The sequence below is a fragment of the Cibotium barometz genome, chromosome 8, assembly GCF_041138505.1.
Source record: "Cibotium barometz isolate CiBa-2024 chromosome 8, ASM4113850v1, whole genome shotgun sequence".
Lineage (NCBI taxonomy): Eukaryota > Viridiplantae > Streptophyta > Polypodiopsida > Cyatheales > Cibotiaceae > Cibotium > Cibotium barometz.
The window spans coordinates 19,240,981-19,267,573 of NC_141053.1; the positions used below are offsets into that span (position 1 = coordinate 19,240,981).

At 47.5% G+C, this 26,593-nt stretch overlaps 1 protein-coding gene and 1 long non-coding RNA gene across 2 annotated transcripts; one reads left to right on the forward strand and one right to left on the reverse strand.

Annotated features, from left to right (window-relative positions):
- The first annotated feature begins 226 nt into the window (after window positions 1-226).
- LOC147636003 (uncharacterized) lies at window positions 227-23,637 on the forward strand. The gene is made up of 2 exons (XR_015266482.1): window positions 227-370; window positions 23,397-23,637. It is a non-coding gene; the product is annotated as an uncharacterized LOC147636003 (long non-coding RNA).
- LOC147636004 ((R)-mandelonitrile beta-glucosyltransferase-like) lies at window positions 23,631-26,509 on the reverse strand. The gene is made up of 2 exons (XM_086801447.1): window positions 25,853-26,509; window positions 23,631-24,800 (listed from the first exon to the last, which is right to left on the reverse strand). Exons 1-2 carry the CDS (start codon window positions 26,427-26,429, stop codon window positions 23,923-23,925), a joined length of 1,455 nt encoding a protein of 484 aa, XP_086657573.1. The 5' UTR covers window positions 26,430-26,509; the 3' UTR covers window positions 23,631-23,922.
- Between the last annotated feature and the right edge of the window lie 84 nt (window positions 26,510-26,593).

A 26,593-nucleotide genomic window follows, 5' to 3' on the forward strand; every position in this document is an offset into this window, starting at 1 on the left:
GTGAATTTGATCATCAATGGGTTTTTTTTCCCAACCACAAAGCAATTTGTTTCCCTGATATCCTTACAAAGCTCCATAATCTTACCTTGTTTTTGTTTTCTCTTCTCCATGTGAGAATGACAGTAAGTAGGGCCTTCCAAGGACAATGGTGAATGCATGCTACTATTGTGCAGGTATGTGTGCTTTTCTTTGAACATTTTCTGCACAAAGCCTTGTCAAGTCAATCGATGAATGTATCACCTTGAGCAAGCTTTTACGTAAGGCGACCGTGTAGTAGACCTCCACGCCATCTCCATGAAGCAAAAGGGAATTCATCGAAAATGGGATTGTGGACTTATCGGCAATGGCGCTGACTACTGTGATCTTGATGGTGAGCTCCTACCCCCTCGCCTAGCAGTTGATTTCTTCGAAAATCCTGTGGTTATTTCACAGGCAAATCGCCTACAAAAGGGGTCTCTTCGGTCCTCTCTGCCACGTCCATCTCCTTCAACGAAGGGAGGCTCTCTCACGGCACTACAGGAGCTGCAGCCTTCTCCCATGAGGGACCATCGCTCACCCCAACAACAAGGGGCACTTGAGTGCCCTTGTAGCAGCCCCCTCCTCCATCGAGGGGGGGCCCTTGCTGCAACCTGCAGCACTTACCTCTCCCTCTATCGTAGCGAGGCCCTCATGCATTCCTGTAGAACTCCCTCCCTTCTCCAAAGGGGGGCCTTGCCCGAATCTGCAGCTTCGTTTTTCTCTACAGGCGGACCTAAGTCCCTTTTTGATGCAGCCTCTGGTTTTCCTGTCGTGCCCACAAATGGGGGGACTCTTCCATCCAAGTTTAAAACCCCCCCTTCATTGAAGGTAGACCCTCACCCTTGTCAAAGGCTGAACATGCCCCTTCGAAAATGGTATGCCTCCTCCTATGGGGGGGCTTCACATAACCATGCAGCAATCCCCCCCTTTAAATGGGATCCTTCATTCACAACTGCATTGCCCCTCCCTTCAACAAGGGCGGGATTTTGCCCTGGCCTTCTTCCTCACGGGGGAGCCCTCACTTGCTCCTGCAGGACCTGCCCCCTCACATGAAGGGGGGCCCTTACTCCAGTCTGAAGGCTCTTTCTTCTCCAACGCAGGAAGTATCGCTCCCCCTTCGGCAGAGCCTTTTACTTTAAACCAAGAAGCCCTCTCTTGTGGCCCTTCGAAGGCTCCCTACAGAACCTCTCCAGCATCCCATTCTGCCAACAGAGGGGGGCCTTTCTATGGCCCAGACTCTGTTGTTCCCTCCTCCCTGCATAAAGAGGGATCTACTCTCACTGAACTTTACATCGGCATCTCAGTCATGCCCCTTTTGGCGGATTGTATTTTCACACCACCTTCCCTTGCTCCAATTTTTTTTTCAGAGAATACTTCTGCAGTCAAGCCCTCGCCAGAGGCTCCTGAGAAGGATGCCACAGCGGTTACTTCAACATTATGCAATGGCATTACGACAGCACCTACCCTGGTGCATGCTGTCCTTCAGGCACCTTCCCTGGTTGCATATGCTCCTGTTGTTCATGCCTAATCCACGTATTCCATTTCTCTTGATGCAATCTTGGTTTCCATAGATGAAGCCTTTCTTGACTCACTACAAGGGGCTCTTCATGCAGCCCCAATGTTTGTGGTTCAGACACCCCCGGCAACCCCTTGTGATCTTGCAAATTTTTTAACCCTTCCGTCAACATCCCTGAACCCATCAACATTCTTGCAGCTGTTCCTCATTCTTGCTTCACAACAAGCACTACAAGCTTCAGATTTGGATGCGGGCCCATATCGTATCTTCATCCTTGACATGGGCATCCCTCATCGAAGGCCACCGCTACCAGACCACTCTGTCACCTCCTCTTCTAGAAGAAGGACTCCTATGATCACCCTCAAGCCAAAGAAGCCGTGAAGATCACTCAGCCGACACACCCTCGATCAGGAGTTAAGCTCAAGAAGTTGAAGACCTCAGCTTCAACACATACCCCGGCATCAACAAACTCCTGCATACATTTTGTACATCTTGCATGCCCCATTTGATCTGGGTTAATTGTAATGCACAACTTTTACATGCACTTGAACACTTGCATTGCAAACCTTGCTCGGTTTTAGAGAGAGGGAATGTTGAGGTACGTTTACACGTACATCACTCATGCATTCACACTTGCACTCATCCACAACCAACTGCACCAGACACTTGTCTGTTAGATAACAACCATGGAACCACCACTCACTCTCTCTGTATTAAGAGAGCTCTCACCTTGTAAACAAACAACTCGTACAAACACACTTCTTAGCTATTACCTTGTCTTGTCTCGTCTGCCAATACATCAGCTATGGCTGCACTCTAACCAGTGACTCAGCCCTTGTCCTTCTCTAGTCTTAACAGACATTACCACCAGTCAAATCTAGGCCAGTATTCCAGTTTTAATTACAGTCATTTGCATGAAGTGGTAAAGCTAGCTAGCACAGCCAGCTGTGTTTCATTATCAAGGCCAATCCAGTACAAACCCCAGAGCATATGAGCATCATATGCGTTGGCGCCTTGTGTGATAGCTGTAAGGTCAAGCCAGAAGAAAGCGCATCCTTCATAGAGACGCAAATCCATGCCCAAGCTACATTGGTTTACTGCCATGTATCTGATTTTATGGGGTGCAGCAATCGTGCATGTGCATAGGCCTGGTGTTACCTTTATTTCCAAAGCATAAAAGTGAGTGGTAGTGGATGTGTGTGCTGAGAATGGATGCATCCTAGAAGGAATATACATTTTTGACCATTCATTGTTGGTATTCAAGCTACCATAGCTAATATGAGAATTTTGCTAATCATGAATATGAGAGCTTTGCTAATCATGCAAAGTCATCACCTCTCAAGAGCTTACACATATAAATAAAGCTTTGTATTTTGGCTTTTGTCAGTGTGTGGACTGGCAAGTAGTTGTTGCCTTTTTAGAGGATCAAAGTTTGCTTGCAGGCTGTTGCTATCGTGTGGAGTACAATAAGCTGCGCTATATTGTGACTTTACAATTGAGTGCATGGGTGATAGAGAGAAGACAGTGTAAAGTGTTGGTGGAGGAGGATACATTGCAACAAAGCAAAGAAATTCACATATGCCAATGGTTGTCAAAAGATTACTGTAGCATGCATTGAGCTAGGACCGTGAAACAACGGGGCCTTTTCTTTAAACCTGAGTTTAGTGAGTTTAGCAATCCTTTAAAACAGCATACATGAAACTGAAAATAGCTGTAGTAGAGTCAACACAAGATAGGGTCGTCCCCCCCCCCCCCCCCCCCCCCCCCCCTACAAGCAGGAGTATTTGCTTTATTTCTTCTTCTAGAGAATTGTAACAAGCTGAACTGTGTCCACAAGACTCGTTGGAAATTATTTCATTCGCAGATGGACTTTCCCATGCATATTCATGCTTGTATCTGGCTCTATATGAAGCCCTGCATTGGCATATCTCAGCAGAGATTATTCAGCATTTTTTCTACCATTTTTTGGTATTTTTAGGCATTTTATAGCACTTTTATGCTACAGCCATGCTGTCGGCTTGCTACAGCTGGCCAACCAGCATACATACCGAGGTAGTATAAAAGGGCTGGCTCCCTTTTCCCTCAGATCATCTCTTTTTTTCAGCTTCTGCAGTGATAGGCAACATCTACGGGACCTCCCTCATGCTGCTCCACATGATGTACTACCTTTTTTGGTAATATTCAGCAGTGATCTTCTTCTCTCCTTTATGCTTGCTGTCCATATACAGTGTTGTACAGTTCTTGCAGCATTTTTGAGTGGGTATCTCAGCATAGTACCCATTCTTTCATGGTATTAGAGCGGGAAACATCTACAGGGACCTGCGTTTCTTTTCCCATGCTGCCGTTGACTGTTTACAACATATAGGAGCTGTTGACTGCTGCGTTTCTTCATCAATAACCTGGGTTTTTACTGTGGAGCCTCGGGACTGCCTCAAGTGCTGCAACTTCTTTCTACAGAGTGGTTGCGTTTTGCTACTGTAGGCTGCGTTTTCTGCATTGCTTCTGCGTTTTCTACATAGCTTCTGTATTTTTACTGTTATTAGCTGAAACCCTCTTCATAGGTGCTGAGGATAGGAACCCTGAGATAGTCTGCTTCTTCTATTTTCAGATTCCCACCCTCCCTTCCCTTTCTTTCTTCTTTCTCTTGTTGTGCACAGCTTGAGAGGAGGTACTTTGTTTTTTTCAGCAGACATGGCTTCAGGAGACCACTTCTCTACAGCCATTCCTTCTCCTATCTCTTCTCCCGCTCCATCACAACTTGGATCCCCTGATCCCGCCGCTCCACAAGTGGTTCCTATTCTCAATCTTTCCTCTTTGAGTTTCTCTCATCCAGGTCTTGCTCCCACCCCTGCCCACATACCATCCTACAACCCTCCCCAAGTCAGTGACTCCATGAAGCTTACAACAACCAACCATCATACTTGGTCTTTCTACACTCAGTTGTTGCTAGAAGAAGCTGGTGTGTGGATGGCTATCTCCACACCTCACTTGGTGGACCCTACTTTGCAAAGCATATTGGATGCCCGGGCTCATCTTATCATCATCCATTGCATGACTCCATCCATACAAGCACAGTTTGTCTCCTCCCGGAGTAATGCTCATCAAGTGTGGACAGAGATCCAGAGGAGGTATGGGAGAGTTTCGACAGTGAAGATTGCCAAATTGGAGTCAGATCTGGAGAAGCTTACCATCACTGAGTTAGATAACTTGATTGAGAAGATTGGAGAGTTCTCCCATATCAAGCTGCAATTTGAGGAGTACGGGAGCACCATCAACAATCCCATCCATAAACTTCTTGGTAAGTTGCTTGCTTTCTTTGATTCTTTTAGGGATAATATTTATTTACGTGATCCTCTTCCCCCTTTTGAGGAAGTCGTGAGTTATCTCCATGACAAGTGCATGCTTCGCGGAAAAGGCAAGTCAGAGTCTGCTTTTGTTGCCTCTAACAAGGGCAAGGGCAAAGGCAAAGGCGGAAAAGGGAACTCCAACAACAACAAGCAGAAAGTCACCACAAAGTCATCTTCTGACGACGACGATTCTGACAATCCTAACAGCATCAAGGGTTCCAAGATGAAGGAATCTTGTGAGTTTTGTGACTGACTTGGTCATTCAGAGGCCAAATGTTTTGCCCGACAGGCTGCTTCCCACAAAGCTAAAGGCTGAAAGTATTCACAAGCACAGGCCTAAGCATACATGCTTTAATGCTGAAGATAATCTCTGGATTTTCTGACTGATTTTGGGGACTGAATTTGCTCTTTGCCTTTAGACCTTGTTTACATTTCATACCAACCTTGAAGGTGGCCATCTCTCCAAGGGTGGTTAGCCACTTAATCAATCTATCCATATGTAGAAGTACTGCCAAAAACATCCACAACCTTGGACATTGTTGAATATCCACATCCAAATTTCTCCAAAACCAGGGATTTGCCAAGTAGATCAGTGTGTATGGATGCTGATGAAGACAGTGTGAATGAGAACTTTAGCAGGGAGCGTAGTTAAAACCGGCCTCTGGTAGAAACCAAAGTGCGGTAGACTAGCAGTCACCCTTCCACTTGTAGTCCAAATAAGAAACAAGATTAACTGGAGCTAGAGTGCCCCAAAACTGAAATGAAATCGACACCTATTGGCCCCAAAGCTTGGCGCCCCTTTCGGTATTTCTTTATTCAAATTCAAAGAGATGTAAAACTGAATACAACAAAACCAGCCAAGAGTATACACCTGTATGTCCAATCTGGCAGCCCACAAGACCTCTTAGCACAGAGGATTCACACACAGATCTGTGTCCCACAAAAGCAACACTCTGTGCTTCCCTCTGATCAACCAAGATAATTCAACAAGGCAACCTTGAGCATACATCTGGCATATCTCATGTACATGGCTCCACAACTCAGTTCGCATATACATCCACTGTCCAATCTCTGTTTCCACCCTTTCAATCTGCCATACCCCTCCTCTCACAAGGGGCCAGATAACACAACTCTGCAGCAGACATAAGCCAATGGAAAGAAAGAAAGATGGACAAGTTCAGAGCTTACCAACTCATTGCGTGGTTCTGCACCCGTGGGACTGATTGTACCAATCTGCACTTGAAAAAGACTGTCTGTACTTTCCTCCCTGCAACCACTTGACTGATGCACCAACTAAGCTCTGAAAAAGCTCTGCGAGCTGGAGATGCACCACCCACTACTGTTCAGGTCTGAACAGAACTGAAACCAGCTGTACTTGTTCGTACAGGTCAGTAAAACCCTATTGTACTTGTCCATACAGTCTCTACAGCCGCCTGTACCGTACAGATCAATACCTGCACAGCAGCCGCCTGCTGCTGTCTGTTCCTGCCAGCGCAACCTGAATCAGCACCGCTTGAACCTGTACTTGTCCGTACATCTGTACCTGTAGTCGTACAGCAGCCACGTGGACTGTACCTGCAACTGTCGACTGCACCTGCCTTCAGTTCCTGTCAGCGCCGCCTGGACCTGCAGCAGTCGTACACTGTACTTGCAGCAGCCGACTGTACGGGCAGCCTCCACAAGCGCTGTACGGCCTGGCTGTACAGCTTGCTCTTCAGACAGACACACACACAGCCAAAAACCAACAGCAACCAGTCGACCTTCTTCTCCTCCACGCAGGTTTCTTGCACGTATTCCCAAAAAAGCAAGAGAGAGAGAGAGATGAGGGAGGCGTGTACCAAAAGTGGAGTTTCCTCCCTCCAAAAATATCCTAAGGCCCAAACTTTAATGTTTATTAAAGTTTCCTAGGGCCACTTAGGCCTAGGGGCCATCCATGGTTAGAACATTAAAAATATTAATGTTCTTGGTCCCCCTTCACACCTGAAAATGTCCACACATCATTCTCTTTGTCCGGGCACCCCAAATGTGAATCATTTAATATTTATTTTGCTCAGCAATCACCATGCCCACACTTGTGCTGTTCCATTTTCACAGGGTCATGACATACCCCCCTCTTGAAAAATGGCAAGCGTCCTCGATTGCATTCTGGTGATACAGCACAATATCCAAAGTGAAATGTACAATATGGCAAGATCAGCGTCCCAATCTCTCTAAACCATGCACATGTAACAACATTCACTGCAAACCAATGGTGTAGTAGTAGTCCAAGTTGTATACCACTGTGAACCATACACAACTACAACATCCAATGTGACTAGTACACATATATCATAGAAGTCCCATAAACAGATGTACTGTCAACCATTAGTACCTTCAGGTGAGACAAAAGCTGCACCAAGCGACCTCTAGATGTCATCTGAGCCTGTCTGTATCAAGGGAGTGGAGGTGCTACCCCCCTCTTGTGCATCAGGCAATGCTCCAGACCCATGCTCTGCTGAACTTGAATGAGCCATAACAAGAGTCGGCTCCAACTCAAAGGCATCGAGATAAAGCTGCAAAACCTGAGGTGAATCTGTTAAGTCACCTTCCTCCATCCACTTCGCATCCATCGGTGAATAGTTCTTGAACTTCACAAGATAGCGACAGGAAACTTAACCTCGTACCTTTCTTTCCTTATGTGCCAGTATCTGCTCTGGAATAAGAACCTCATCAAGTTCCTCAACTTCCGGCTGAGCCTCATCTGATACATCCTCAGGCACATCCCCACGGAAAGGTCTAAGGAGACTCACATGAAAAGCATTATGAATCCTCCAGTGATCTGGTAGCTTCAAGCGATAGGCCACCTCACCAATCTTTCAATGGTTGGCCAATAAAAGAAAGTCTCCACTGCTTTTACCGTGGCGTCAATACCTCTATGACTTGCATACGGTGGAGCATGACTTTCAATCATAACCTTGAGGCGCAATTGCCTGGTAACACACAGTCTACCATGCATCAACAAAAACCCATCTCTGAGAGTATAATGATCATGCCGTTGACCCTCAGACATCTGATCATACAACCTGTCAAAGTCCTCATCATGGGCATACTGCTCTTTCATTTCATCAAGCTCATGATGATAAGCAAGTGAAATTGCTGAGACCTGTGGCTTGCGTGACAAAGCATCTGCCACAACATTCTTTTTGCCTTCCACATGCACAATCTGGAAGTGGAACATAGACAAAAAGTTTGCCCATCGCATATGCTTCTCTGAAAGCTTAGTTTGCGTGAGGAAATAACGCAAGGTCTGATGATCTGTCTGCATAGTGAAATCAGCCCCAAGCAAATAGTGTTTCCATGTAGAAAGAGCATGAATTACAGCCAACATCTCTTTCTCATAAACCTGTAAATGCTTCTCGGCATCCTGCAATATTCTACTCTCATAGGCTATCACATGTCCTTCCTGCATGAGAACTGCCCCAATGATGTTTCCACATGCATCACATTGGACAACAAAAGCCTTTCGGAGGTCCGGTAATACCAATACTGGATCCGAAGTAAGCTTTTCTTTTAGCTTTTTAAAGGCTGTAATTTCCCGATCAGCCCATCTAAACGAAGTTGCCTTCTTTGTTAAGGCATGAAGAGGCGAAGCAATTTCAGTAAAATATCGTATGTACCGCCTGTAATAGGAACACAATCCCAAAAAGCTGCATACATCATGTACGGTCCTCAAATCTGGCCAATTAAGAATTGCTTCCACCTTCGATGGATCCATACGGACTCCATCCTTAGACACAATATGCCCCAAGAAGTGTATCTCTTGCAAGAAGAACTCACTCTTCTTGCCATTAATAACCAACCTATGGTTCCGGAGTTCTGCAAACACAATGGCCAAATGCCTTCTATGCTCCTCCTCAGTTTGTGAATGCACAATCATATCATCAAAGAATGTGCCCACAAACGCTCTACGAGGCCGAAAAATCCTGTCCATCATTCTGTTAAATGTGGCAGGTGCATTTGTCAAACCAAAGGGCATAACCAAGAACTCATACAACCCAAACGTGGTTCGAAATGTTGTCTTATGCACATCCTCGGGTCTAATACTGTCTGATGATACCCGCTTTTCAAGTCAATCCGACTAAAGACTGTGGAGTCCTGTAAGCGGCCCAAAATTTCATCGATCCTCGGAATAGGGAATCGATTCTTGATGGTATTCTTGTTCAACGTCCTGTAATCAATACACATGCGCCAAGAACCATCCTTCTTTTGCACTAAGAGTACAGGTGAGCAAAAGGATGATGAGCTAGGCTGTATCAACCCTTTATTCAAAAGCTCCTGTACCTGACTCATAATTTCTTCTTGTTGGGCTGCACTAACACGGTACGACGGTCTATTCGATGGAGTACTACCCGGAATTAGATCAATGGCATGATCTTCTGGCCTTTCCGGAGGAAGCTCTCCTGGCAAAGACTCGGAAAAACAATCTTGGAACCCACATAAGAAATCAGTCCTGTCCTTATCTAACATAGACAAATTAGACTTAGACTCATCATCTTTTTTTCTTTTTTCTTTTTTGAAAAAACGATCCTTCTATTAGTTAATGAGAAAACGCCATAAGGCTACAGAGCTCACCTCACAAGGAGGGATAAAAAACACACAATGAACACCTGAGCTCCACCCTCGTGGTTGGCCGCTCTCTGGGGGGGGCCTACCTAGTAGTACATGTGGGAGGTGAGAAGAGCCAAACTGGAGGCCTATAGTGCCAAGTGACATCCTCGCCCCTCGCGATGAGGAAAGGGCCAGGCTGCCAAGTGCGGAGGAAAGCCTTGCGGCGACCTCTCATGCGATCCGAGTTGCCCTGAAGTTTCCCTCAGGGTGTGAATGATGTCCACCCAGAGGGCCTGTATGACCTCCGCCGGTGGAGTCGCCTGGCGGTCAATGGCCTCCCTGCATCGGGCTCTCCATATGTGCCAAGCCGTCATGCTGCTGATCATCTCCCATCTGTGCCCGTCCCCCTCCTGGGAGACTGCCGAAGAGAAGTCTGGCATCGGAACCACCGCCATCGCCCTGTCCGAGACCTGGATGGTCACACTGCCAGGGACGTCCTCATATCCAAGGGCCGGGCCGTTGTCCGTGGCCCAAGCCACCGCACCCCACGTCACCATCATCTCACCTGGCGAGCCTGCAAAAACCATCCTGAGAGCGCACTGCCAGACCTGCTGTGCCTGTGGGCAATCCCATAAGCAGTGCCGCTGCGACTCCTGTGCATGGTCGCACCGAGGGCAGGACGCTGGGTGTCTGCCAAAAGCTAGTCAGGCCCCCACTGCCAGTCCTCTATGCGCTGTAAGCCAGAGAAAAAGCGTCACCTTCCGGGGCCGGAAGCTGGCCCAAAGGCGCTGCCAGAAGTCCCTAAGAAAGGCAGGGGAGAGCCCCTGTCGCCGCCAATGCTCGGCCGCCGCCGGGGTGCCCGCTATCCTGTGCCTCTGAATCCGCTGCCCCAGCCTCGCTGTGTATTGAAAAAAGGGGATGCCTGGGCCGGTAGGGGCCGAGTAGGGATCTCGCCAAAACCACTCACCTGGATCCCACTGAAGGCGAATAAGAGGCCTGCTGTCCCAAGCCCATAATCTCCAAGAACAGTCCTTCCCTATCAAGGCCGGTGAGGGGTCTACATGCCACTGTCTCTGATGAAAGCCGACCACCCGCACCCTCTGAAAAATACAACCCTGGAGCTCATCCAAATCTAGTCGTGTCCTCTGAAGCTGGCCACCCTCTCCCACCTCGAAAGTGAGTGGGGCAACTCTCTCTGCTGTGCCGCAGACCGCTAGAAGGATCTCATGCCGAGTAAAGATGCCCATCCACTGTGGAGGTGGAGGGTCCTGTACTGGGGTCCGCCACTCCCGGGGGATGGCCGCCTCAATGTCCTGTCTCATTAACTCTCTGCCCCTCATCCCGCTGAGTCTCCTCTCCTGAGCCTCTAGAGGCAGCTGCTGAAAATGCTGCCTCAGGCGCTCCTCATCGGTGCCTGGGGGAGTCTGGAAGAGTGACGGCCTCAGATGCGCCCAAGCCCTCAGAAGGCTAGCTGCAAAACGCTCCTCGAAGCCAAGGCCCACTCCTCTAGATCGCTGCTCTGTAAAGATCCACCTGATGCTAGGGGTCCAGGGGCCGCTAAGAGAAGGAGTGCGGCTGAGAATCCTGGAAACAAGAAACTCCTTCCACGGCTTAGCGCCTGGTAGGAGGCCACGAACCACCAACTTGCCGAGCAAAGCTCGGCTTTGGCAAATAGGATCTTCAACAATGCCCAGGCCGCCTCTCTCCCTCGGCTGAGTGATCACAGCCCATGCCACCTTGGCCCTGGCGGGCCGCCCGTCGCCACCGGACCAAAGAAAGTTCCTGATGAGCCTCTGCACCTGGCCGATGCACGCCCGAGAGAAGGCCCAGCAAGAAGTGATGTACCACATGATAGCAAGCAGAACCTGGTTGGCCACAACCACTCGGCCAGCCAGAGATAAACGAGCGGTACTCCAATACAGAAGCTTCTTCCGAATGCTCAGAAGAAGGGGGGCTATCTACTGCTCCGGAGATATGTCTGAATGGGAGAGAGAAGAATTAGGGTTAGATTATTCATGTGAGAGACATACACAGAGAAACAACAAGGGAGAGAGAGAGAGAGAGAGAGAGAGTTGTGGGGATAAGTCAACTCAAGATATGAGTGTGTGACTCCCCTATCACACATGTATATTGCACTAGTACACATAGTGCACTTAGTACATTAAAAGTACTAAGTGTACTATGTACTATAACTTATGGGCTTGTACACACTATAAGGGTGGGCATAATGCCTTTACCCCAACAACCTCCCACTTAAAGGCAAAGTGCCCTTAAGTAAAGGAAAAGAAAAAATCAGCATGTACATGATAATATACAAGGCCATATCAAGGCTGAAACTGGCCTCATCCAATGCCCATCAAGTGTCTGCAATGAGCAAACCGCTCCGGAGGCAAACTCTTTGTCAACAGATCAGCCGGGTTGTCATCCGTATGAATCTTAACAAGCTGAATTTGCTTGTTCTCTATCACCTCTCTGATGAAGTGATACTTCACATCCACATGCTTCGTCTTTGCATGAAAAACAGGGTTCTTTGCCAACTGGATGTCACTCTGACTGTCACAATGCAACAACGGAATATCCCCTGTATAGCCCAAATCAACCACTAACCGAGATAGCCATAATGCCTCCTTGCAAGCCTCTGTGGCTGCAATATACTCGGCCTCTGTAGTAGATAAGATAGTGCACTTCTGCATCCTGGATATCCATGACACAGCACCTCCTGTGAATGTAAACACATAACCGGTAGTAGACTTCCGGTTATCTAGATGACCGGCATAATCCGAATCCGTGTAACCATGCACTAATGCATCCTGTTTGCCAAAGCAAATGCACATATCCTGTGTGCCCTTCAGGTATCTCATGACACCTTTCACTGCTTCCCAATGCTTCTTGCCAGGGTTGGCCATGTATCTAGAAACCACTCCCACCGCAAATGCAATGTCCGGCCTAGTAGCAACCATGGCATACATGAGACTGCCACAAGCTGAAACATACGGAATCTTGGCCATATCAGCCCTGCCACTATCTGACTGTGGGCTGTCCATGGCACTGAGTTTCACATATGGAGGCAAAGGAGTACTAGTCTTCTTCCCCCCGTCCATATTGAACCTCTGCAAGACTTTGCCAATGTATTCCTTCTGAGACAAATACAACACATGCTGATTTTTGTCCCGAAGTATCCGCATACCCAAAATGTGATTTGCATCACCCAAATCCTTCATATCAAAGGTTTGATGCAGCCTCTGCTTCAAGGTATCCATCTCTTTACGAGATTTCCCAGCAATCAACATATCATCAACATACAAGATGAGGATCAATAGACTGCCATCCAAAGCTTTCTTGGTGTATAAGCAGTGATCTATGTCACTTCTCCTGAATTTCTGGGATTTCATGAATGTATCAAATTTATGATACCATTCCCTTGGTGCCTGTTTGAGCCCATAAAGACTCTTTTTCAGCTTGCATACAAGCTTCTCCTTTCCACTTACTGCATAACACTCTGGCTGTTGCATATATATCTCCTCATGGAGATCACCGTGAAGAAAAGCAGTCTTCACATCCATCTGAATCAAGTCCAGATCATCATGCGCAACCAAAGCTAACACAGCTCTAAGTGTGGTCATTTTGACCACTGGAGAGAAGATCTCATCAAAGTCCACACCATATTCCTGCTTGAAGCCCTTAGCCACTAACCTGGCTTTGTATCTTGGCTTTGCATCAGGTGCAACTTTGAGCCTGTAAACCACCCATTTGCATGGCAAAACCTTCTTGCCTGCAGGCAAATGCACCAACTTCCATGTTCCATTTTTGTGCAGAGAATCCATCTCTGACTTCATGGCACGCTCCCAAAGAGCCTTGTCTACCCTCTGTAAAGCCTCCCTATAACATGAGGGCTCCCCACAGTCAGTGAGCATCAAGTAGTCAACCCCTGGAACAAACCTGTCAGGGGCTCTGGAGGGTCTAGTGGACCTCCGTACCCAATGACCATCATTTGCAGGTTGCTGTCCAGCCTGCATATCACCCATTGGTGGCTCCTGTTCCATGCCATAAGGCTGAAAAATCATGCACGGTATCTCCTCCAACTGTGGTATATCCATAGGGATATCTTCTGCCATCTCTGGCTGTCCATTTGGACCATTTTCAGCACCATTTAAGGGCTGGTTTTCCTGCTGTAATGGCTGATTTACAGCCCTTGGTTGTTGTCCATGATGTCCATCATCATCAAAGATGACTCTACTAGGCTCCTGTTGCCTTGCAGGCTCCTTATACATGCATGTTTCATCAAAAATGACATCATTGCTGCGTATTATCTTTCTATTCACGGGATCCCAAAGTCTATACCCCATTTCACCTCTGTCACCATATCCTAGGAATATGCATTTGTGAGACTTAGGATCAAGTTTGGTGCGCATTTCCCTGCGTATGTGCACGTACGCAACGCAACCAAACACTCTCAAGTGCTTGTATGACGGAGGCTTCCCTGTCCATACTTCTTCTGGCACTTTCCCACCAAGCCTCGTGTTAGGTGACCTATTTATAAGATGAACGGCTGTCATAACAGCTTCAGCCCAAAAACCATGAGGTAATGCACACGGACCTTCTCCTGAATGGTCCTGTTCATCCTCTCTGCTGTCCCGTTTTGTGGAGGATCATAAGGAGTAGAGAGCTCCCTCTTGATGCCTTTAGCATCACAAAAGTCCTGAAACTGTTTGGACATATACTCTCCACCATTGTCGGAACGCAAAGCCTTCAGTGTTCTGCCAGTTTGATTCTCAACAAGAGCAACAAACTTCTCAAACACTGAGAATGTATCACTCTTCAAACGAAGAGGATAGACCCACACCTTGCGTGTGGCATCATCAATAAAAGACACAAAATATTTTGCCCCTCCCAAAGAAAGCTGAGGCATCTCACATACATCTGTATGCACAAGCTCTAACTGAGCATCTTTCTGTCTAAGAGCTTTCTTGTGGGGGCACTGCAGTTGCCTGCCATATATACAATGCTCACAAAACTGAAAACTTGAAAACTTTAGAGAAGGCAAGTAACCCAAACGAGACAATTGCTCCATTCCTTTGACACTCATGTGTCCCAACCGGCTATGCCACATAGAGATTTCCGGCAGCTCGGTTGCATTTACATTAGCATGGTGACAAACACCTGCATGCATGAAATAAAGAGTGTCCACCTTAGAGCCTCTGGCAACAACCAGTGAGCCCTTACAAATCTTCCACTTTCCACGACCAAATGTGGTAACATAATCAGCATCATCAAGCTGTCCAGTAGAAAGCAGGTTCTTCTTGATCTCAGGCACATGCCTGACATCATGGAGCATAAGCTGTGAGCCATCTGAAAACACAAGCCTCACATCACCTCTGCCAAGAATCTTGCATGCATGGTTATCACCCAAATAAACCACTCCTTCATTGCCAGCAGTATACCTGACAAACAAGTCTCTGCAACCTGTGACATGAAAGGAGGCACCTGAATCAATGATCCATGAGTGCATACCATGATCACCTGTAAGAAGTGAATGGGCATCAAGTGAAGACAGAAATAGGACCTCATCCTCACTGCCACCTGCATGTGACACATTGATTTCTTCAATCTTGACTCCACTTTTGCCCTTTGGCTTTACATCTTTGGCTTCATCTTTCTCTTTGTCTTTGCCTTTTCCCTTTTCCTTTTGATCATTTTTCCATTTGTAGCATTGCTTTTTAATGTGTCCCTTCTTGCCACAATAATGGCATTCCAAGTTCTTTTTGGAGCGAGACTTGCTCCTTCCCCTTTCTTGGCTTTTTCCCCTTTGCTGGGATCTCCCACGTGCATTCATTGCATTGGACTTTCCAACAAAGTTGTTTTTCCTGTTCATCTCTTCTTGAAGAAGAGCACCCTCAACATCTGCATATGACAGCATAGCATTCGAATTGCTAGTGGCTGTCCTGAATGTGTCGCAACTCTCTGGCAAAGTGCATAACAGAAAAGTGGCTTTGAACTCATCGTCCATTGCCAACTTTTGATTAATGACATGGCTGACAATACCATTAAACTCATTTAGATGGGCTGTCATAGACGCCCCTTCCTTCATTTGAAGACCTATGAGTTTCTTCAACCAATACACTTTGCTTGAGGCACTTTGCTGGGCATACAAGTTCTGCAATCTCTGCCACATTCCCCAAGCTGTCTTCTCTTCATGAATGCTGAAAAGTAAAGAGTCTGACACAGATAACATGATCGTAGATCTTGCCAGCTCATCCATATCTTCCCACTCTTCAGCAGTAAGAGAAGCGGGCATTACACCCCTTTCTTTGATAGGCTTGTGCTGCTTCTTCTGGAGCAACACATTGTAGCACTGGGTTTGCCAAATATCATAATTATGCGAGCCTTCAAGCTTCTTGATGTGAAGCAATGAAGAGCTCTCACCTGTGGTTGCCATAGCAATATGCAACCTGTCAATGCCTAACTCCCTGCAAAATGTGCAAACACTGCACCAAAAGCACACAAAGTGCTCACAGTTGTTCTCCCAAGCTTTATCTCCCACTGCGAAAGCAAGAATGCAACTTTTCTCCCACTTTATGTGATGAAATCACCAAAATCTGGTTGCTGCAGATTTAGGACAGCACTTTAAATGTGCTCTGTTGCCCTTCCAAAGTACTGTACAACAGTACCAATTGCTCACAAATGATGTACCAAACTTGTACCGGCAAGTACAGCAGCTGAAATTGAATCTTTTCCTCACTCAAATCAGTGTACAGCCATGCCAAAACTTGCACAAAGCTGTGCCAAATCTGTACCAGCAGGTACAATAGCAATAAATGCTCTCCTGGCTGTCCAAATGAGTGAAAATCAGACTTTTACAGTCTCGAACACTGCATACAACAGTCCCGAATAGAAATTGGGCAAAAGCCCCTTGACTGCAAGCTGATTTTTGAGGATTCAAGGCATAAATGTCTTGCCTGCTGCTTTGCCAAGCTTAACGAGCATACGAACTTGAAAAGCCCCTTGATTTAAGATCAATTGCTGATCATACATGGTACATTGACGCACATGAAGGCATCCAGAGTCTTCACGATGCTTCCCCCTGGCCACATATACATCCAATACATGAAAGCCCCTTGATTTACAGGCACATTGAGTGCTTGTAAGGCATCAACACATTATTTACAGCATCAAATGCGATTGCCTGCATGCAAATCAATCCAATCAGCACAAAAGCCCCTTGATTTGCACTGCAATTTGCTGCAAATTTTGCAAATCAATACAATCGGCACAAAAGCCCCTTGATTTGCACTGCAATTTGCTGCAATTTTGCCCAAATGTGCGATTTCTCACATCATACAGCATGTATGACTGCTTAATTGCACAATTACATCAAAAGCCCCAAATTTCAACATCCAATTTCCTGCAAATTGATCCTGATTGTGACCAATGTCACCCAATTTTGCCAATTTTGCTCAAAATTGAGCAATTCGGCACCTGTACCTGCTCAATTGATGATTGTACTTGCTCAATTGCAAATCCCCAAAAAAAAAAAATTTGAAGCAGAATACCTTGTAATTTCTGATTTTTCTTTTTGTTGCAGGAAAAGGGGTTGATGATTTTTGCTGTTGCAGAAAATCTGATGCTGTGCAGAAGGGGGGAGGAGGCGCTTCTTGCTGATGTTGCTGCTGTATTAGTGCAGATGAAGGACTCCTTTGCAGCAGCCCGTGCGGCTATTGAAGCAGCACCACATTAGGCATACATGCTCACGAGATCATTGCTTGCACAATGTCTCCCTGCAGCAGTCCTTGCAGGAGTGAGAAGCAATGAACGGGGAACTGTTGGTGCGTAGCTCTCCTGGTTGTGTTCAACACAGTAGACGACCACAAGCTCTGACACGCGTAGCTCTCCTAGTGGGCGACAGGACCTCCACGGGCGCAGAAGACGTTGGGTGACGAGTTGCTCCACACGTAAGCTTTGTTACGCCTTGCAAGTGATGAGCGAAGTGCATGTGGGCTGCTCGCCAGAGAACGTGTCCTGCCTTTCGCTCTTCACAATCGCTCGTAGGCGTGTTCGATGGACGCCCGACTGCTGTGCGCTTAATAGCCTTACGCTACGCTGCTTTTCCTATTCGCTCGCCTGCCTCGTGGCTTTACGCCTGAGTATAGACGTGTGCTGCCCAGCGCTGAAGTGCGCCTGCTGCCCAGCGCTGACACGCCTTTCCCCACGTTCAACACAGACAGCGCTTCTACATGCTTTGCTTTGCTACCTAAGCCAGGAGAGAAATCAGCGCCTGTACCTTCTTCTCCTCTACAGCAAATTCGACACCACCAGTTGGAAGTTCAGGCTCTGATACCAGTTGAATGGGAGAGAGAAGAATTAGGGTTAGGTTATTCATGTGAGAGACATACACAAAGAAACAACAAGGGAGAGAGAGAGAGAGAGAGTTGTGGGGATAAGTCAACTCAAGATATGAGTGTGTGACTCCCCTATCACACATGTATATTGCACTAGTACACATAGTGCACTTAGTACATTAAAAGTACTAAGTGTACTATGTACTATAACTTATGGGCTTGTACACACTATAAGGGTGGGCATAATGCCTTTACCCCAACAATGTCAATGCCCACATAGCATCCCAAATAGCACACTGTAGTGCCGGGGGGCAGCCACTGAAAACCATCAACTGGCCTCCAAGTCGGGGGGGGCATAGAACTGACCCATAACCCACACGACTTGTGCCAGTTGATCAAAGCGCCCGAAGCTCTGCAAAACCTGTCCATGGCTGAGGCAAAGCGGCGGAGGTTCTCCTCTCCTCCCTGAAGATAGACAGCAGTGTCATCCGCAAACTCCGACACAAAAAGAAAAAGAAAGGGCGCCAAGGGGCACCCCTGCCGCACCGAGCGCGAGAGTTGGAACCTCTCTCCGCGCACGCCCTGTATCAGCACCTGGCTATGAGCCGATGTGTAGAGTGCAGAGACCCCACGGATCCACTGAGGGGGGAAGCCCATCCTCTCCATAGTGCCTTCCAAGAAGGCCCAGTCCACCCGATCATATGCCTTCTCGAAGTCGAGAAGGAGCACTGCCAGATCCTCCTGCCGAAATCTAGCCAAAGCCGTAGCCTCCCAGAAAGAGAAGATGTTATCCAGGATGCTCCTATCCTGGATGAAGCCTGTCTGCGTGGAGTGGATGATATCCGGAAGGTGAGGCTGAAGCCGCCTGCTGATCGCCTTAGCTAGGACCTTGTAGGCCGTGCCTAGCAAGGTGATCGGTCTCCATTGTCTAATCTCCAGTCTGTCTCCTCCCTCTTTGGGGATCAAGTGAATCAACCCCTCTGCCATGTTGTCCGGCATGTCTCCCGACTCCATAATCTCCTGGAATGCCAATCTGAAACCCGTATGTAAGAGACCCCAGTACCTCTGGAAGAAAGCCACTGAGAGACCGTCCTCTCCTGGGCATTTGCCCCGAGGAAGTGCCTGAAGAGCCTCCTCCAGTTCCGTATCCGAGAAGGGGGAGAGAAGGGAGTGCTGCAAATGGGCCGGCACAACCGGTCTCGTGAAGCTCCAGACTGCCTCCCGAGCCGCTCTCACCCTGTCATCTGCTGGCTCAGCAGAGAGCAGATCCCTGTAAAAATCTGTGGCTATCGCCCGAACCCTGGGGGGATCCACAACCTGGCCATCAACCTGCCGAAGACGCCTGAGACCCTGCCCTGTCGCCTCAAAGAAATCTCGAGTCACTCTGTCTCCAGCCTGTGTCCAAAAAGAAGCCCGAGCATGGAATCGGAACTCCACCCTCCTCTCCTCGATGGATCTGATCTCTGTGTGAGCTGACTCCATCTGCTCTGAGATCCAAGGGCTCGAAGGATCCCTCTCCTGGAGTCTCTGAAGGGACGCTAGACTCCTCCGCAGGCTACTCTCCTGCTCTCTGAAGGCCTCCAGACGGTCCAGGGCAGCCTGTCTGAGCATCCTACTGATCTCCTGCAAGCCCCTGGCAAGATCGCTGGCTGCCGATCCTCTCCTGAACTGCAGCTCCTGCCAGACCTGCTCAACTCTGGTCGCAATCTCGGGCTCCTCTATGAGACAATCTGGAATCCGGACGCTCTGGCCTCGCTCTCCTCTCGTAGGGTCCTCGATCTGGAGAAGCACTGGAAAGTGGTCTGAAAACGAGGAGCCAGCAAGTATGCCCACAGTGCCACCTCTATCACAAGCCCACTCATCAATGTAAAACCTGTCGATGCGGGAAAGGTTAACTCCTGTGGCCCGTCTATCCGAGCGCGAGAAAGATAAACTCCCCTGCAACCTGCCAAACTCCGAGAGAGTCCACGGATCCTGGCCTCTCACCTGCAGCACTAGTTCCTCCCAGGCAGCGAGCTCCGGCCCATGAATGGTCTCCTGGCTGCCCCCCATCCTGTCCTCTGCATCCTCCAGCATGTTGCAATCCCCCCCTAGGCACCAATGGTCTGCCATGGGGAGGGACTGCCTAATGGTGCTCCAGAACTCGGCTCTCCCGGTCGCCCCATTAGGGGCGTAGAAGTTGAGGAAGCCAATGCGGTCTTCCCCAACCCAAAGGATGATCCACTGCGCTCGACCCTGGACCAGAGTGCCAGAATCCACAACCTCGGATAGAAGCTGCTCGCTGACTGAGATGCATACTCCACCCTGGTTCCCCTGGGAGCCATATGCCGGTGACCAAAAAGTGTGACTCCTGCCTGGCAAGATCTTCCCACAGGTGCGGGTACGCCCGGCAGAAAGGTGGTGTTCCTGGATGAAAAGGATATCTATGGGTCCTCCAACGAGAGCCCTCTGGATCTCCTGGCGAAGTCTGCCCCGACCAATGTAGCAGCGATGTCCACCGAGACCCTGGATGTTCCATGAGAGGATCCTCATGGATGAGCTATGACAAGTGAAGCAGCCGCCACTGGCTCACCCCTCTCAGCCGGCCCGGATGATCTGCCCTCCACTCTGTGAGTCTTGGGCGCCGGCTTGGAGGGAGAATAGTCACTGTCTGTCCGGGTGCGGAGTCTCTCCAGAAAGAGGGTGACCTGTCTCTGTGTCCAGCCCCACTCCGCCTTCGCCCTGTCCAGGGCATAGGCGTGAGACCAATCCTCTGCATATATGTATCTAAAGGTAGGTTGCACCCTCGGGGCGGCATGGAGGAGAATCAGTAGCACCGCCTCAACTGAGGTGTGGACCGGATCCGCCCGCCAATCTCCTATACCAAACAAGCTCATGCGGGCAGAGTGTAATCAGGTCTGCAATAGGTCCGTGAGCCCCAAGTCACTGAAGTGGTGAGAAAACTCCAGTATCTGATCACGCAAAACTTCCTCTACAGAGTTGCAATCCCATGCTGTGTCTGGGGCAACACTGAGAGGAAAGGAGAAGGCCACCATGCTGCTCACCACTGAAGGAGAACGAGAGGGATGGCACACCACGCAAACTCGCAAGGGCGCGACCAGTGTCTCGAACGGGCCAACATCCAGCTGGAGGCACCTGAAAAAACCGTAATCCACTGGGAGCCCCATCACTCGCGGGAGCCCCCCTTGCATCCTTTACATAAATCAAGTACGCGGAAAGATGCTTTTTCACTACTGATGAAATTGCCGAAACTGATATAATAGGAACAGATTCCCCTTTTAACTTTACATCCAAAACATGTTCTTTCCCTCTATGAGTCAAAGTGATTTTCCTATTGTATGTATTCACCACCGCATGTACTCTGTGGCACCATGGCATTCCCAACAAAACATCACATCCATCAAGTGGCATGATGAAAAACTCTTCGCTGTCCACATAACCCTGCAAATGAAGCCTGAGCTTCCCAATAATAGGAGTGACGGGTTCTCCATACCCAGGACAAGCCATGTTAGCCTCATATAACGGCTCCATCTCCTCTGCATGGATCCCCAATCGGCCAGCCAAATCCAGTGAAATAAAGTTGGCTCTAGCACCTGTGTCAAAGAATATCAAGGCATTTTGATCTCACTTTGCCCCATGCCCTGCACAACTCTGTCTCTTCACCACCTGGCTGTTCCCCAACAAGATCAGGAACTAACCCTGCAGAAGGTTTTGGTTTCTTTGACTTGGGCTCTCCTTTGGTGTCAGAGTCCTTTTGGGACTTTCTCTTGGGACAATTAAAAGACATATGTCCCTCTTCCGTACAGTAAAAACATTTCCGAGCATCCATCAAAGCCTCTCTCTCCTCAGGAGTTCTCTTGGGCATTGGCAACTTCTTATACCGCTTCTCTGTAGACCCTTTAGCATCACGCGAAGCATGCCCTGACTTTTCAGATTTCTTGCTTGAGCTTTTACTTCCTTTGAATCCAAATGATACTCCAGTGAGTAACGCATTAGCTGTCATAGCATTCTCTATCATCTGTGACATATTTGTTACTTGAGTCTTGATGCAAGTCACGCACTTCCTTGGGCAACCCACAACAATACTTCTCTACCTGCTCAGACAAAGGCACTGCACGATAAGAAGTAACTGGGAGTAAAGCTTCCCAAAACTTCTTGTTATAATCTTCCAGATTTTCACACTTTGATGCATCCAACTTGTGCCATGCAATCATTACATCCACCTCAAAAGTAGATGTGAGCCATACGGAAGAGAGCACCTTTTTAAATTGTACCCAAGTAGATGGTGCTATGCCCTGCAAAAGAAGAGTAGACCACCACTGCAATGCATTGCCTTTGAGAAAAGTCGCAGCTTTTCTCACCTTAGAGAACTTTGTGTAATTACCACCAGAAAAAGCAACATCAAACTGCTGTAAGAAGGTAAGTGCTTTTAATTTATCTTTGGCCCCACTGAATGTGTCAAATTTCACAGCAGCTCCCCCTTCCTTATAATCCTTCGCCTTTCCCATAGGCGTTAGATTATCGTAAGGAAGTGGCTTCACAAGATTGCTACCCCCAGCATTCATGCCCATCATAGGGTCAGCATTACCAATTCCCACACCTGGCATGCCATACATTCCAGCCATGTTTCCAAACATACCATTATGCATACCAGGCTGCATGCCCCCATACATATTTGCTTGCATTCCAGGTTGCATACCCCCAAACATGTTTCCTTGCATTCCGGACTACATACCACCATACGTATTCCCTTGCATACCAGGCTGAAAATTAGCTCCAAAAGTTCCTGGCATACCCATGCCTCCCTGAGGATAACCCCCAGTCATGGATTGGAACACCGAGCCACCACCAAAATAACCTGGATGCATAGACTGCTAAGGAATAGATGGCTGTCCGAAGAAGGAACTCTGAGAGTTAGCACCAAAAGCATGTTGCATGTTCGAAAACTGTCCAAAAGATGGATCCTGTGGGAAGAGGTGGGTTCTTAGAACGCACTTTCTTCTTCTTCTTTTCAGGCTCACAACGGGATCTCATAAATTCAGCAAACTTCTCACTTTGTGTGAGCTGCATAAACACATCCATAACACCGGCCAAACGATTTTTAAACTGATGAGCATCATCTTCCTCTTTACTAGGCATATCTTTTGGCTGTGTTACATCCTCATATTGCTCATCATCTGCAGCCTGTTTTCCTGCAAGAATATCCTCAAATTCATTTCTCTCAGGAGAGGTCGTGGCGGGGACGGTGGGGGTGTGTGGAAAGTAGTACAAGGCATGAATGCGTTGCTGAAGAGCTCGACGAGTATTTGGAGGTGATCAACAAGAGTTGCTAAAGTCGGTGAAGAGCTGGAGAGGGAGGTAGAGGTAGTTGGTTGGGAATTGGTGACAAGCAGAGCTGAAGTTGCCAGAGGTACCGGAGCAAGAGAAACGGCTACCACAAGTCACCGCACAAGCTGTGTCTCTGTGCAGAAACATGTGGCATGGTTTTAGAAATTCAATTCACACTTGTTTAAAGCTGAAATAAACTCAGCCTATGTTTGACTTGCAGTATTTGGAATATGTTACAGCAAGGTTTTCGGTGTTGGTTGGCAGGATGTGCTGGTCAAAAACCATGTGATGAACTGGTTAACTCCTCATGCTGTAAACAACATGGTAAATGCGTGGAGAAGAAAGATCAGCATGACTGCCATTATCCTATGCATGGGAAAAAATAAAGGCAACTTAAGGTTCTATTTGTGGATATGATTATTATTGGCAGGTATTGTGTGTTTTAATTGTCTATGAAAAAATAAAAATGACATGCAAAATGTTTAGAAGTCTGGCCGGAGGAAATGTCCACATGAGGTTGCTATACCTCCGATGAACCAAGGGTATGGATATGGCGATAATGTTTAGCAAATTGGGTGGCCATGCTCCCATGTTGTAGCTGTGATAGGGGTTTTATCCTATAATTGGTTTGCATATGTAATTGCATATTCCAATTATTAGTGACATTTTTGTACAAATGAATGGTCTTCACAACCTTCACAGAAATTAAATTTCATAGTCATTTTCTAAGCATAAAATCCTTTTTTCACCTTAAAATGCCAAAAACTAATTTGGTCCCACTGCTCAATGCTTATGCCACTGATGTCACATCAAGCATGACGCTTTCCAAAGCAATACCGGATGATCCCTCTGGTTCAAGTGCACGATGAGAAGCTGCCTTCCACGTGGCTGCTCTTTGTTGAAGGTCCTGTGAGTGCATGAGAGCCATGACAGCCATTTGGACATTGTCCCTCTGTATTACACCGTCCTCCCCCTTTTGCATGGCTACCCCTAGCTTCCATACCTGCGTTATAAGCAGTGCATTGAGATGTTGATCCGCAAAGACAGGGTAGCATAGCATGGGAACGCCCATGTGAATGCTCTCCAGTGCAGAGTTCCACCCACAATGCGTCAGAAATCCACCAACCGCCACATGGCCCAGCACTTCGATTTGCGGGGCCCAGTTGATGATGAGGCCATGGCTCTGTGTTCGTTCTAGGAACCCTTTTGGGAACAAACTGCTCCCATCTCGTGCCACCCATAGGAATGGCTGCTTGCTTTCCTCAATGCCAGCAGCAAACTCTACAAGCTGATTTTGTGTCAGGGAAGCCATACTACCAAATGAGATGTAGAGCACGGAACCCCCCTCTTGTTTGTCAAGCCAGTGGAGGCAGTCACTTTCTTCTTGGTAGAAGTTTGCACTTATGGTTGCATTGTTGTCTAAGCGAGGCGGAAGGATGGGCCCCACATAACGCACATGGGTTGGGCAGGTAGAGGCTTTGAGGCTAGGGGCTTCCAGCTCTTCAAATGTGTTCACCACAATGCAAGCTGTATCTTCAATACCATTTAGTCTCTGCGTGAAGTACTTCAAGCGCTCTGGATCACGAAATGGCAATGCAGCCAGAAACTCTGATCGCGTAAGACTAATGCCTCCTGTCTCCACATCAACATTGTTAGGATCATCATCATCTGCATAGACATAAAATCAAGTCCATCAGTCTCATCCCGCCTGGCGTGGCCATTATGAATCATTCTCAAAAGTTCAACTTACAGCTGGCATTTCCTAGCCTGTGTTTGAATGACCACGCAATAAGCCATTTGTGGTAACCTTCAGATTTTAGTTCTCTCCCGCACCCCCCCCCTCTCTCTCTCTCTCTCTCTCTCTCTCTCTCTCTCTCTCTTCAAAATCCAGTTAATTGATCAATCTCAAAACCACTTTACTAGTTTTAAAATCATGTAAACATGAAGAAAAAACATAAATCAGTTCGGCTCCTCTAGCATGTTAAAACATAAATCGGTTCGGCTCCTCTATCGCATGTTGGCATAGTGGTTCATGAATTAGTTTCCTAATAGGGAGATCTTGGGTTCAAGTGTTTTGTGGTTCAATTGCACATCAGTGTCATCACATGGATCATGTGGTCCACTAGCAGATCTTTGGTTCAAGTGTTTTGTGGTTCAATTGCAGATGAGTTGTCATCACATACGTAAAAATCTCCCTCTCTCTCTCTCTCTCTCTCTCTCTCTCTCTCTCTCTCCACCCACTTGATGAATTTCAACTTGAATGTTTTATGATCAATTTAAGAACCAATTCAATTTCTAAAATTCTTATTCTTACTCCTGTGTGGTCTTTATATTATATATTTGCTCTCTCAAATCATTTTTGGCCTTCCATAGGCATCAATATATTTATTCTTATATGTGTGTGTGTGTGTGTGTGTGTGTGTACATACACACACACACACATAGATATGTACATATGTATATATACATGAGCGCGCGCGCGCGCACACACACACACACAAATATATGTATATATACACACAAACACGCACACATACAAATATACATACATACACACATATATACATACAGATATGTACATATGTATATATATACATACACACGCACACATACAAATATACGTATGTACATACATACATGCATACACACACATAATTATCTACCGACCAACACATATTTCATTTATAAATAGAGCCTAAAAAACTAAATAGTTGTAGTACCAGGGATTTTGAATTTTCCGCTTCTCATCTCCACCGTAGAGGCCAACGCCATCCCATTGGTGGTCCAAAATATCACTCTCTTGATCCCTAGCTTAGTAGCGAGAGATTGAGTCCATGGAAAGAAAGAATCTGCAATAATACACGTGATGGGGTGTGGGGTAGCCCGAGAGTTGATGATCATCTCCTCAAGCAACCCTTGCTGCGATGCAATGCTCTTGAGAAGGGCCTCCATCTTGTGACGGGTATCGAGCATGCTTTGTCCGGGCAAGGGCGGCTCTTGGTACCCACCAGGGATAATGGCAAACCTAACGTCCAGGCCATTAGCAGCACTGTGTTGAGGATGTGGTTTGATGCGATCATGGGCCTTCTCTGTGTTGAGGAAAGTGATGACAAAACCACGCAAGGCCAGGTGCACGGAGAAATTAAGCATGGGGTTGATGTGCCCTGGGGCAGGCATTGGAAGGACCAAAGCATGGGGACTAGCTACGAAAGGAGCTGTAGAAGCATCCATGGCAAGAAGAAGCTCAAGGTCTCTCACTAGAGAAGGTAGTGTGAGCTTTACAGACACGGAACCCATCGCCCATTTTATGCATCCCACAACTTTCGTTCTGCCCTTTGAAAAACCATCGCTAAGGCGGGTTTCACAAGCGTCCGGCGGACGCAGCAGCAGCGTGTCAGGCAAGGCAGGTACACACTTTTTGGCTGCGTCCGCAGACATCCCCAAGGTCCATTTCACAAAGG